This window comes from Panthera pardus, unplaced genomic scaffold (assembly GCF_024362965.1).
Source record: "Panthera pardus isolate Hobbes unplaced genomic scaffold, ASM2436296v1 HiC_scaffold_21, whole genome shotgun sequence".
In the NCBI taxonomy this organism is placed as follows: Eukaryota; Metazoa; Chordata; class Mammalia; order Carnivora; family Felidae; genus Panthera; species Panthera pardus.
The window spans coordinates 69,266,490-69,279,386 of NW_026526777.1; the positions used below are offsets into that span (position 1 = coordinate 69,266,490).

The 12,897-nt window shown below is 46.7% G+C and overlaps 1 protein-coding gene across 5 annotated transcripts in view; it reads left to right on the forward strand.

The window, feature by feature from the left end:
- The first annotated feature begins 6,062 nt into the window (after positions 1–6,062).
- NVL (nuclear VCP like) overlaps positions 6,063–12,897 on the forward strand; it is an 89,530-nt gene continuing 82,695 nt past the window's right edge. For 2 of the 5 annotated variants that reach the window (XM_053909462.1, XM_053909463.1), the window contains exons 1-4: positions 6,064–6,373; positions 10,616–10,689; positions 12,427–12,479; positions 12,561–12,660. In XM_053909462.1, the coding sequence (XP_053765437.1) occupies positions 6,317–6,373; positions 10,616–10,689; positions 12,427–12,479; positions 12,561–12,660 (284 nt within the window). In that variant the 5' untranslated portion in view covers positions 6,064–6,316. Of the gene's footprint in view, positions 6,374–10,615; positions 10,690–12,426; positions 12,480–12,560; positions 12,661–12,897 lie in introns of those variants that run through there. The other 3 variants (XR_002076480.2, XM_053909461.1, XM_053909464.1) reach the window with 3 other exon arrangements.

Here is a 12,897-nt window from a genome sequence, read left to right on the forward strand (position 1 = left end):
ACGTGGTGGTAATGTTGCACATCACTGCAAATGCCCTAAAGCCACTGAATCTCACAGTGTAAGATAGTTACAACGGAGAATTTTAGGTTATATAAATTTTACCTCCATTTTGAAAATAACGGAATTATGCACTTAAAACAGATGCATTCATCATACGTGACCCCTCCATAGAGTTTTTTAAAAAACAGCAGGCGGGGGTGCCTGGGGGGGCTCAGTCGGTTGAGTGCCCGACTTCGGCTCAGGTCATGATCTCACGGTTTGTGGGTTTGAGCCCCGCGTGGGGCTCGGTGCTGACAGCTCGGAGCCCGGAGCCTGCTTGGGATTCTGTGTCTCCCCCTCTCTGTGCCCCTCCCCCGCTCATGCTCTCTGTCTCTCTCTCAAAAATGAATAAACATTTTTTAAAAAATTAAAAAAAAAAAAAGAGAGAGCAGGTGCTGAGTTCTCCTTCAGGAAATGGGCTCTTCCTGGCCATTTGTCCCTCCATATTCATCTTGGACTCAACTTCGGAAACTCCTCCGAATAACCTACATTGGCTCAAATTCATGTTGATTCTGACAGAAACTTCAAGTAACGGTGCTTTAAGCAAGAAGTCAGTCTACTTTTTCTCTCCGTTCCTGGAACAGACAGAGGCGTTAGGACCTACGCTCACTCTCTCGACCAGAAACTTCCAACACAACCAGTCTCTGCCCTCCCAGAGGTCCTTAACTGTAACGTTCTCACAGTTTTCCCCTGGCCGCTTGGACAGAAGCAGGTTCCCTCTTACTGTGGACACCCGAGTACACTGTTAATTACTTCAGCCTGTTCATTCACTTTCCCGACAATCACCCATCCAACACCTTCTTCCAAAGGGACCATTCCAGGGGCTGTGAAAGCCTTGCTAGTTCTCATTATTTTTTTTTTTAATGTTTATTTCTTGAGAGAGAGAGAGAGCGAGCTTTTGCGTGAGCGTGAGCAGGGAAAGGGCAGAGAGACAGAGAGAGAATCCCAAGCAGGCTCCACGCTGTCAGCACAGAGCCCGACGTGGGGCTCGAACCCACGAACCGTGAGATCATGACCTGAGCCGAAATCAAGAATTAGACGCTTAACTGGCTGAGCCACCCAGGCGCCCCTATTTCTTATCGTTCTAACTATACATTTATTGTTTGCCAGTCTGGGGCCTGCCCCTCTCCCTGGAACATTAAGCTTCAGGACCATAATCTGTTTGACAGTCACTGTAGCCTCACTATAGCACAGACCCAGCAGAGAGTAGATGACAAACATTTGTGGATTTAATACATAAAATGTCAGCTCAAATTATTTTCATTTTACTTAAAATTAGGGACATGAAGGGTGCGTGGGTGGCTCAGTCGGTTGAGTGCCCAACTTTAGCTCAAGGCATGATATCTCAGTTCGTGGTTTCAAGCCCCACATCGGGCTCTGTGCTGACAGAGCCTGCTTCGGATTCTGTGTCTCCCTCTCATGCTCTGTCTCTCAAAAATAAATAAGTGTTAAAAAAATTAATTTTAAAAAACTTTTAAAATTAGAGTTAGATGATTAAAATTAAATGAAGTTAAAAAGTTTAAAGGTTAAAATTAGATGATGAGGCAATCATCTCAAAGGAGGGAAAATTTTATAAGTTAAAAGAATTACTAGCTTTTATCAGATAAAAGAAATCAAGGTTTTTTTCCTTTCGTTTTTATTTTTTTAAGTCTATTTATTTTGAGAAACAAAGCACACGAGCAGGAGAGAACAGAGGGAGAGGGAGAGATTGAGAATCCCAAGCAGGCTCTGTGCTGTCAGCTCAGAGCCTGATGCAGGGCTCCAACTCATGAACCATGAGATCATGACCTGAGCTGAAGACGTGACGCTCAGCAGACTGAGCCCCCCAGGGACCTCCAAAGTTTTTTCCTTAACCTGAGAAAGCAAGGATACAGACTCAGTCTCTAGCTTCCAGCAAGCAGGCAACATCCCTTGGGAACCTGGGTGAGAATCCAATGCCATGCATACTCTTGCCTTTTCTCCTTGTTCCTATCATACATGGGGTGACCACGTAATTTTCTGTACAAGCTGGAACTTTCTGAGATATAAGGTGAGCAACCCAATATACAAATGAACAATAGCCAGGCTATACATAAAAGCAAAACTCTGGGGGCACCTGGGTGGCTCAGACAGTTAAGCATCCACCTCTTGGTCATGATTTCAGTTTGTGAGTTTGAGCCCCACATCAAGCTCTGTGCTGACAGCGTGGAGTCTTCTTGGGACTCTCTTTCTTCTTCTCTGTCTGCCCTTCTCTCACTTGCACTCTCTAAATAAATATAAATCATCTCTAAATAAATATAAATCAATCAATCAATGAATCAATCAAACAGAACTCTGCCTTACAACCTGCAGCATCCAACCCAGGAAGCCAGTAGTCTGGCTGATCGAATGCCAGACCATTAATCTAACAAATAATCCAGGAGGCCAAACAATAAATCCTATTAACAACTGGCCCCAAATGGCCAGGACTCCATTAATAACTGACAGTTTCCCTGGTTTTCGTCCCCACTCCCAACTTTAGGACCAACCAGAAAAAGCCGAGTCCACTCCCCTAATCACATAGGATGCCCTGCTTCTATACACCCTCCTACAGCTTCCCCAGGCCAACAGCCTCCAACCAGGGCACCCCGGAAGCCGTCCCTGTTTCAGCCACAAAGCTTCCCCACTCCTCCGCGTCCCTTTGAGTCTCTGCCAGAATACAAGTGATGGTGATGGCCTCCCCTGCTATTGCCAAGTTCTGAATAGTCTTTGCCTGTTCTCATTTGGGAGATTTTCATGTATTTCCACCAATTGCTACACTATTAATAACCATGCTGGATCAAGAGGTAAAAATCGGGACTATCCTAAGTCAGGATATAGATCACCCAAATTATAAAGCACAATTAGGCTGCCAGTGAGATACAAAGTTTGGGAGGGCCAACGCGTGGAGCACAGAAGGTGAAATGTGCCAGTACCACTAGGTGGGGTTGGAGGACATTCCAATTACTGCAGGAAGTTCTTGAGATCGTATGCACTCAGGTTACTAGTCAGTCATCTTTTTGGTTTAGATGTATGATACTATTTAATCTGAACACTAGAATTGATGGAAGTTGTCTTCAGAGAAATAATTACTAGCAGAAAATCCACTGGAAAATGTTCAAGCATACCGTTATCAATACCTAGTATTAACTTATTTTCAATTACTGCCTGCTGCGCCTGATGTAGTAAAATGGTGAAAAACATAATGCTTGCCCTTAAGAAGTAGGCATTGTGGAAAAGTACTTCAGGTCTGTAGGGGTCACATAATTTGCAAATTTTCCCAGTGCAATATTTTTTTTTAATTTTTTAAATGTTTATTTATATTTGAGAAAGACAGAGCATGAGTGGGGGAAGGGCACAGAGAAAGGGAGACACAGAATCCGAAGCAGGCCCCAGGCACTGAGCTTTCAGCACAGAGCCCGATGCGGGGTTCAAACTCACAAACTGTTAGATCATGACCTGAGCCGTCGGATTCTTAGCCGACTGAGCCACCCAGGCACCCCTTTCCCAGTGCAATATTAAAATAAGGGGCTACTGGGGCGCCTGGGCGGCTTGGTCGGTTAAGCCTCCGACTTCGGCTCAGGTCATGATCTCACAGTCCGTGGGTTCGAGCCCCGCGTCGGGCTCTGTGCTGACAGCTCAGAGCCTGGAGCCTGTTTCAGATTCTATGTCTCCCTCTCTCTGTGACCCTCCCCCGTTCATGCTCTGTCTCTCTCTGTCTCAAAAATAAATAAACGTTAAAAAAAATAAAATAAAAAAATAAAATAAAATAAAATAAGGGGCTACTTGTTCAAAAAGTTTTAAGAATTCCAAGGTGGAAACACTGTGTATCAATTGTATTTCCAAGAAAAGAAGAAAGAAATCCTTTGATTAGGAACAATGAGAAATACTATATTTCTTAAAAGTAATACCTTCCTTTGACAGCCATACAAAAATTTTTAAAAAGCCTAAAATTCTAGTGTTTAGGGTATTAAATTTCTTAATTAAATTAGGGTTGACAAAAAGACGGTCAAAAAAATAATTATCAAAGATGGTGCATTTCATATCATATATTTTAAATGTTTAATGCTTTTAACAATGAAATACTGTGAATACTATTACATTAAGCAAAATACATTTTTTAAGTTCATTTATTTTTATTATTTTTTTTAATATGAACTTTATTGTCAAATTGGTTTCCACACAGCTTATTTATTTTGAGAGAGAGAGCGAGCAGGGAAGGGGCAGAGAGAGGGGGAGAGAGAGAATCCCAAGCAGGCTCCACACTGTCAACGCAGAGCCTGAACCGTGAGATCATGACCTAAACTGAAATCAAGAGTCAGACACTTAACCGACAGAGCCACCCAGGCACCCCTAAGCAAAATAGTTTTTTTAAATGTTTATTTATTTTTGAGAGAGACAGAGCACGAGGAGGGAAGGGGCGGAGAGAGAAGGAGACACAGACCCCGAAGCAGGCTCCAGGCTCTAACTTATCAGCACAGAGCCGGATGCAGGGCTCGAACCCATGAGCTGTGAGATCATAACCTGAGCTGAAGTCGGACACTTAACCGACTGGGCCACCCAGGCACCCCTAAGCAAAACATTAAAAAAAAAACACACACACACATATAGGGGCACCTGTGCATGCACAGGTCATGCACCCATGAAGCCAGCCCTAAATGTAGAATAGTATTCTATGACAAATTACAGACTACAAACCACGCTTCTTTGTATGCAGTGTGATGCTGCTGGGCCCTTTAGCCTGCTTTTTTCTGTGTGATACATTTCACATGCACAGAATTAAATTACGTTTAAAAAGTTACTGGGCGTTGACTGTATTTGTGTTATTTACTGTATGAAATCTTCCCTAAAGCTTAATATAATCAAGTACATAAGTAACCTAATCATAAAAAAAGATATTGTAAAAAGGTATAATCGTAATTCTTTTGCTTTTCCCCACAAGACTCAAGGGCAGGGCAGGGACCGGAACTGGGAGACACTCTAAATTTTTGTTCAGTGAGAGGAGGGTTCCCTGGGTGGAGATTGTAACGAAGGGAAGTATCTGGAAAGGCTGAAAGGGAGATGGTTAGTTAGGAATCTACAAGTCATAGACTGGCCAGGAATGGCATGATAGACCAGCGGAAATGTCGGTGAGAGCAAAGAGCTGCGTGTGATCAACGTGTCTATTGGCATTACCTTCCAGGACAACCGGAAGCCTCGGAGCAGCAGGAATCTCTTGTTTCTTCGTAGCTGAACCCAGTGCCTGGGACATTGCAGGTGCTCAGTACCGACGCGTAAACGCAGGCAATGCTGCTTAGCTGCAAGCAGGGTGCACACACAGTGAAGAAGTGAGGAATGAAGGCGGAGCCAAGTCAACCAAAGTTTTGAATACCGGCGTGAGCATCTATATGGATAAGGACCACCGAAAAGGGCAGCCACGTGATCTGCACTTCCGAGGGAAAAATTACCCTGGGTACCTTGAGTAAGAAGAGTCATGTGTTCACATCTCACAGCCTTCTGATTCCATCTCCCCCCGACCCCAGCCTCAACACGCGATTAAGCAAGCGAGCAAACGGAAACGAAAGCCGGTAACTGCGCGTGCGTGTGTGTGAACGCTAACTGTCCGTTTGTGTCTCCTTAAAACTTTACGGGCAAATACGGACGTTTACCAAAATTCTGGGCAGCTTCTAGGTCAAGCTGTAGTCCTGCACTGGACGTGCTGGACAAACCGGAGGCGGAAAATCGGGCAAGGCAGCCAGGTTTCCGAAGGCGGCGGACGCCGCCCACCCCCTCCCCCGCGCACACCCGCCGGGCCCGCAGGGGCCTCCCTGCGGGTTCATCCCGCCTTCACCGTCCCAGGCGCCCCAGGTTCGGGGTTTGCTAAGGTTGCAGCCAGGACCAAGGCGGCCTCGCGCAAGCTGCGGTCCGACCCCGACGAGCGAGCGGGAAGACGCAAGACGCTCGCCGGAAGCCCCAGCAGCCGCCACGCGCCCGTGTCCGCGCAGCGGGGAACAATAAAGTTGAGCGTGTTCAAAAGGGGTCCTTGGCATCCAGGGCCCGCCGGACAAGCCTGCAGGATAGGCCGCCCGGAAAGTCCCGGGTGTGGGCAGGTCTCCTCTCCTCGGTGGCGTTCTCCTCACTCGCGGTGGGACAGCGAAGGTACAGCGCCGGGGACACGGCCCGGGCGGCGGGCGGGCGGGAGAAGGCGGAGCGGCCTGCCCGGCGATCGCCGAGGGCAGCCCGGTGAGGATCCCGGTGCCCGTGGAGCCCAGCGTCCTGGCTGCGGCCTCCCGGACCCGCGATGAAGCCCCGGCCCGCGAGGTTCGTGGACAACAGGCTGAAGCAGCGAGTCGTGCAGGTGGGTATCGTGCGCGGCCCCTTCTCGGCGGCTCCCGGGCCAGCCTGGGCCAGCCGTCCGCCGCGGCCCGGGTCCTGGACGGGGTGCGGGCAGCCCTCCCGCCGCGGCGGGGCTGCAGGGGAACGGGGACGGGGCGGACCCTGAGGAGCCGGGGACCGGGCGGGTGTAGACCCCGAGGAGCCGGGGACCGGACGGGTGTAGACCCTGAGGAGCCGGGGACCAGGCGGGTGCGGACCCTGAGGAGCCAGGACAGGGGCGGGTGTTTGGAGTGGGTTTGCATCTGGTTTTCTTGTTTTAAGTTTGAATTCACCTATTTTGAGAGAGAGCGGGAGAGGGAGAGAATCCCACCAGGCTCTGCACTGTCAGCGCAGGGCCTAATGCGAGGCTGGATCCCACGAACCGTGAGATCGTGACCCCAGCCAAAGTCAGTCGCTTAGCGGCCTGAGCCCCCCAGGTGCCCTGCCTAGGGTTTGTCACTTTTGTAGCCCTGGGTAGACAGTCTGTGTGCTGAATGCCTTGCAGACGCACAGTCTGCAGACACTTTTTTAGGAGGAGAGGGCCCGTTCCTTCACTTTGCACTTGGGGGGGAGGGGGGATGTATACTTTGTTTTTCTTTAATTTCTGAGCGCTGCCTCCTCCTTTGCGGATCAGTTTCTTCCACTAAATTCTAAATGTTGGAAGTGGCTTGAGTCCCTGTGCTGTTTCTCTGTCCTCTTAAGAACCTACTTCCTGGGGGATTTCATCCAATCTAAAACCCAAAAACACTACCTATTCACTAAAAATACTATAAACACGAAGTCCAATACAAACGCAGTTATAAATTAAATGAAGACATATTCACTTCATTATTTTATTTATTATTGAGAGACAGCACGAGCATGGGAGGGGCAGAGAGGGAGACACAGAATCCGAAGCAGCTCCAGGTTCTGAGCTGTGAGCACAGAGCCCCACGCAGGGCTCGAACTCACGAACCGTGAGATCATGCTCTGAGCTGAAGTCGAGGCTCAACCGACTGAGCCCCCCAGGCGCCCCAAGACATTCATTTTAAATACTACCTATAGAGGTGCCTGGGGGGCTCAGTCGGTTGAGCCTCGACTTCAGCTCAGAGCATGATCTCACGGTTCGTGAGTTCGAGCCCTGCGTGGGGCTCTGTGCTCACAGCTCAGCTTGGGATCTGTGTCTCCCTCTCTTGCTGCCCCTCCCGCGTATGTGCACTCTCTCGCTCTCTGTCAAAGATAAATAACCATTAAATTTTTTTTTTTTTTTTAGAAAATACTATCTATATATTCCTAGAGTTATGTCTCCAGTGTGGATTTTATCTTGAACACCCAGCTGCCCACTAAACATTTCCTCCTGTCTGAGCAGTGCCTCCACCAACATATCCACACTGAATTTTTTTGTGTTCTCTCCAAACCTGTCCTTTCTTAATGTTCTCTATATCAGTAAATGACACATTGTCGGGGCCAAAAATCTTAACAACCATTATTACTCCTTTGTTTCACGTTCTTTTTTTTTTTTTTTTTTTTTTTTATTTTAGAAGGAGAGAAAAGAGTGCGTGAGCAGGGGGCAGGATGCAAAGAAGGAGAGAGAGAGAATATTAAGCAGGCTCCGTGCTCAGCCCCAGCCTGACCTGGGACTCCATCCCATGACCCTGGGATCATGACCTGAGCCGAAATCAAGAGTTGGACAGTCAACAGACTGAGCCACTCAGGTGTCCCTGTTTAGCTTCTATAACCAATTAATTAGCAATTTATTTGTATACTCCAAACCCAGCCACTCCTTTCCATCTCCACCTCCAACCATCTGTGCCCAAACCACCATCTCTCTTTCTGTCTCTCTTCTTTTTTTAGCATTTATTTTATTTAGTCTGAGAGGGAGAGAGCAGAAGAGGGGCAGAGAGAGGGAGAGAGAGAGAATCCCGTGCAGGTTCCACCGTCCACACAGAGCCTGACGTGGGGCTCGAGCTCACAGTTCCATGAGATCACGACGTGAGCCGAGATCAGGAGTCAGAGGCTTGGCCAACTGAGCCACCCAGGTGCCCCAAAACTGCCATCTCTTCATTAGACTATGACAGTAGCCCCCTAGGTGAGCTCTGTGATTCTGGTTTTATATAAGGTCTGTCCTTCATTAGGGCCTCCAGGGAGGTCCCTTTAAAGAGAGCTTGCAGGGCCGCACTCACAGAGCTCCGGTGGGCTCCCAGAGTGGCTGAAGAAAACCCCTCCTACAGAGCCTGCCACGTTCTGGCCCCCGTCTCCTCCTTGCCCTTGTGTCCCTTGCTGTCCTGCCCGCTTCCACTGTCCTGACCACACTGACCTTCGCTCTGGGAGCTCTCCTCCTTGCCCTTGTGTCCCTTGCTGTCCTGCCCGCTTCCACTGTCCTGACCACACTGACCTTCGCTCTGGGAGCTCTCAGCTGGCTTTGGATGTTCCACCACCTGCTGCATCACTTTATTCAGGAGGTGTCTCAGCGGTGACTCCTGATGGCTGGATCCAGTGGCCCTTCTCAGTCTTCACCACTTCACATTCTCAGTTTTCGCCTATTGTTATTACTTGGGTTCGTTATAAAAACACTAGGTTCTTGGGGCGCCTGGGTGGCTCGGTCGGTTAAGCGTCCGACTTCGGCTCAGGTCATGATCTCACGGTCCGTGAGTTCGAGCCCCGCATCGGGCTCTGTGCTGACAGCTCAGAGCCTGGAGCCTGCTTCAGATTCTGTGTCTCCCTCTCTCTCTGCCCCTCCCCTGTTCATGCTCTGTCTCTCTGTGTCTCAAAAATAAATAAACGTTAAAAAAAATTAAAAAAAAAAACAACACTAGGTTCTTGCGGTTTAAAATAGAAGGGACAGAGGGTGTAAAAGAAAATGACTTGCTTTCATCTTCATGTGTGTAGAGGTCAGCATGGAGAGTTTATACATACGCCTAGATTTTATTCACACGGACGGGCTCATCCGCGTTGGTTCTGCTTGCTCTGTTCACTTAGCGGTAGACTGTAGTCCTCTCCCCACACGTAGTACGTTTGTCTCCTATTAACAAGGGTGTTAGTTACATGTTGCTGCATAACCACCCCCAAAGTTAGCTGTTATTTCTGTTGCCGTCAAGGAACCGTTTGCTTGTGGAGATGAGATGTACACAAATATGTGTAATCCAACATTAATTGTAGCAAGTGACTACACGCGGTAGGAGTCCAGAGAAGGGGAAGGTTCGCGGGAACGGTCCTGCTTTGTGTGTCTAGTCTCTCGTCACTGGAGGCATTTGTGCCAAGACCATTAGGGGTTCTTGGGAAGAAGCTGCGGTATGAAGGCAGGCATCCCTTGACGGGATAACCAGCAAGCCTGGACACGAGGAAGCTGACACACATTCTGGTTTGAAATCTGGCCCTGTAATTTACGCGCTCCCAAGTAATTAGCCTTTTAAAGTCTCTTAAACTTTCCCATCTATAAACTGGGAAGACGAACATCCACCTCATAGGATTGTGAGTGCTGCCGAAAGACTGTGTGATGCAGCAGGTGCACGGCGCACCAAGTTTCTTGGGAGTTTTTCGTGGTGCCTCCAGGCCAAAAGTAACACCTGCTAGGTCTGCTTATTAGGTAGTTACATTCAAGCCACTTAGTGACTATATAGTCCAAATAAGTTAGTAGCTTTTTGAAAAAATAACATGTAAAAATGGAAGGAAAATTAACATAGTTGTGTTTCATTCTTAACTGATCACACGAATGGGATTTGTATGCCTATTGGATCAGATTGACCCTGCCATTCTCATTTCCTGTTCCACATTCATTTTTGCATGGGATTTACTTACAGCAACGGCTAAAAACCCAGTTTTGTAAAAATATGACACCATCAAAAAGTGATTTAATATTGAAACCATGAATTTTCTCGGGCTGGAAGTCCCTGCAGTATTGGACAGGTGGCAAATGTTATATGTTCCCTTAAATTCAAAATAGCCTTTGATGCCCTTGTGAGTTTAGTGCTTTGTTCTGTGGTATTTGGGAATTTAGGATACAGTAGGCACTCACTGCCTTACAGCTATTCTAATTGTTGCTGTTGTGTCATCATAGAGATTAATAATGTTAATTAAATTCTCTGGTTCCAGACTTGACAATTATTTAGTAATTTTTATTTATGTTTTTGATACGCTTAATAATGAATTTACATTATAGCATAACATGTTTGAGTAGCTCAATCTCTGATTAAAATCTGAGTTTGAAAGATTGAGTGTTGAATATTTGTTGTATTTTCTGTTTCAGTACCTCACCAGTAACAGATGTGGCAAATATGTGGACACTGGAGTTTTAGCATCTGATTTACAAAGAATGTACAGGTAAAGAGGTGTCGTCTCCAGATTCTTGCCTTTCTTTCCTACCATTTTGAGTTTCCGTCTCGCCCAAATTTTCAGTTGATATTATCGCTGCTGGCATTAGTTCACCAGTCCATAGGTTCAGAATTCAATTATACAAAGATTTATCAGGTACCTGTTACGTGCAACGCGCTGTCCTCGTTACTAAGGGCAATGGCTGCTGCTTCTCTTTCAGTACCTTCCAGACTGGTCAGCAGTATGGCCTCTTCTCGTATCTCATTAAAGGATTAAAACCAGTAGGCATGGTCTGCCTGAGCTTCCTGGCTACTTTGAAACATCTCTAGGCTTCCTACTAAAGATTCAGTTTTTCTCTCGTGTCTCTAATCCCACCCCTCCTGATAGGTCACTCCGTTAATTATTACCACTTTGTATATTTCAAAGTCTCCTGTTTTTTCTTCTCAGTATATTAGTTCACTAGGATTGCCATAAAAAAGTATCAGAGGCTGGGGAGCTTAAACAACAGAAGTTTAAGTCCTCACAGTTGTGAATGCTAGAAGTTAATGGTCACTGTCTCTCCTTGCATTGCAGATGGCTATCTTCTCCCTGTGTCCTAACATGGTCTTTCCTTTGTGTGTCTGTCTGTATTCTAATCTCTTCTTGTGTTATTATTTTTTTAAGATTTTATTTTTAGGGGCGCCTGGGTGGCTCAGTCGGTTAAATGTCCGACTTCGGCCCAGGTCATGATCTCACACTTTGTGAGTTCGAGCCCCGCGTCGGGCTCTGCACTGCCAGCTAGAAGCCTGGAGCCTGCTTCGGATTCTGTGTCTCCCTCTCTCTCTGTCCCTCCCCAGCTCATGCTCACAGTTTGTCTCTGTCAAAAATAAATAAACTTAAAAAAATAAAAATTTTAAAAACAAAAGGAAAAAAAAATATTTTTAAGTAATCTCCATACCCAAAGTGGGGTTCAGACTCACAACCCTGAGATCCAGAGTTAGGCGCCCCTCTTATTCTGGGGTGCCTGGGTGGCTCAGTCAGTTAAGTGTCCAACTCTTGATTTTGGCTCAGATCATGATCTCCTGGTTCATGGGATTGAGCCCCGCGTCAGTCTCTGTGCTGGTACTTTGGGGCCTGCTCGGGATTCTTTCTCCTCTTCTCTCTCTTCCCCTCTCCAGCTTGCACTTACTCTCTAAAAATAGAATAGAATAGGATAGAATAAGATAAAAGTCATGTACCCCTCTTATCCTGATTACAATACCAGTCGTATTGGATTAATTTGCTTCAGTGCTCTGTCCTGTGGGCCCACTAGGATGGCTGCCCTGCCCTGCCCTTTGGAACCGAGGAGACCGTGCAGCTCCCCGGGCCCGTGCCCCCTGGGCCGATGGTGGTGGTGGAAACCCTGCCAACCTCTGAGCTTCCTTCTGAGGCGTTCATCCCTTCTCTTGAAGGATAACACATGTCTACAGCTGGATGGCCCCTCTCCTGTAGAATCCCAGAAGTCCAGCCACCTTCCTTCATTTCATCCTCCCTATCTCCTCCAGTACAAGCTACCACGGTTTCTGATGCTGTAACCCTGTCTCTAACCAAAAAAAATTACAGTAGGAAAAATGTAAACTCAGAAGTTACTCAAAAATAAGCTTATGGTCGGTGTGAATTCAGTGACAGTTATATATTCATGCAAATTAATGGGATCAATTTAGATTGGTTTTAATGGGAAAATGTTGGTGGAGACCATTGTACTAAGCTTCTTGTTCTGTTTTTCAGTATAGACTATGGTCGAAGAAAAAGAAATGCTTTTAGGATTCAGGTAGAAAAAGGTGAGTCTTTTAGTACTAGAGCTGAATTATTAATGAAGTTAAAGAATTGTTTTAGCTCACAACTGTTTCTTTTTGTTTCAGTATTTAGCGTAATTACTAGTGAGAAAGAACCTAAGGATCTAACAGAATTAGAAGATGAGCATCTGGCCAAAAGAGCAAGACAAGGTGAAGAGGAAAACGAGTAAGGATTACAGAAAAGGGGGTGACTGAAAACCATGAACCTGATCACATACATTGCCAGTTGTGAAATTTTCCGTGGCTTTTCCTTGCCAGCGAGGCTGTGCAGAATACCTGATCTCTCCAGACCTTTGCTTTGGGCACACTGAGTGCTCACTATTGCCCAGAGAGGTTGGATTCTTTCTTTGTGCCTTTGTATGAGTGGTTTTCTGTAGCTGGAGGGTTCATTCCCATTAGGAAC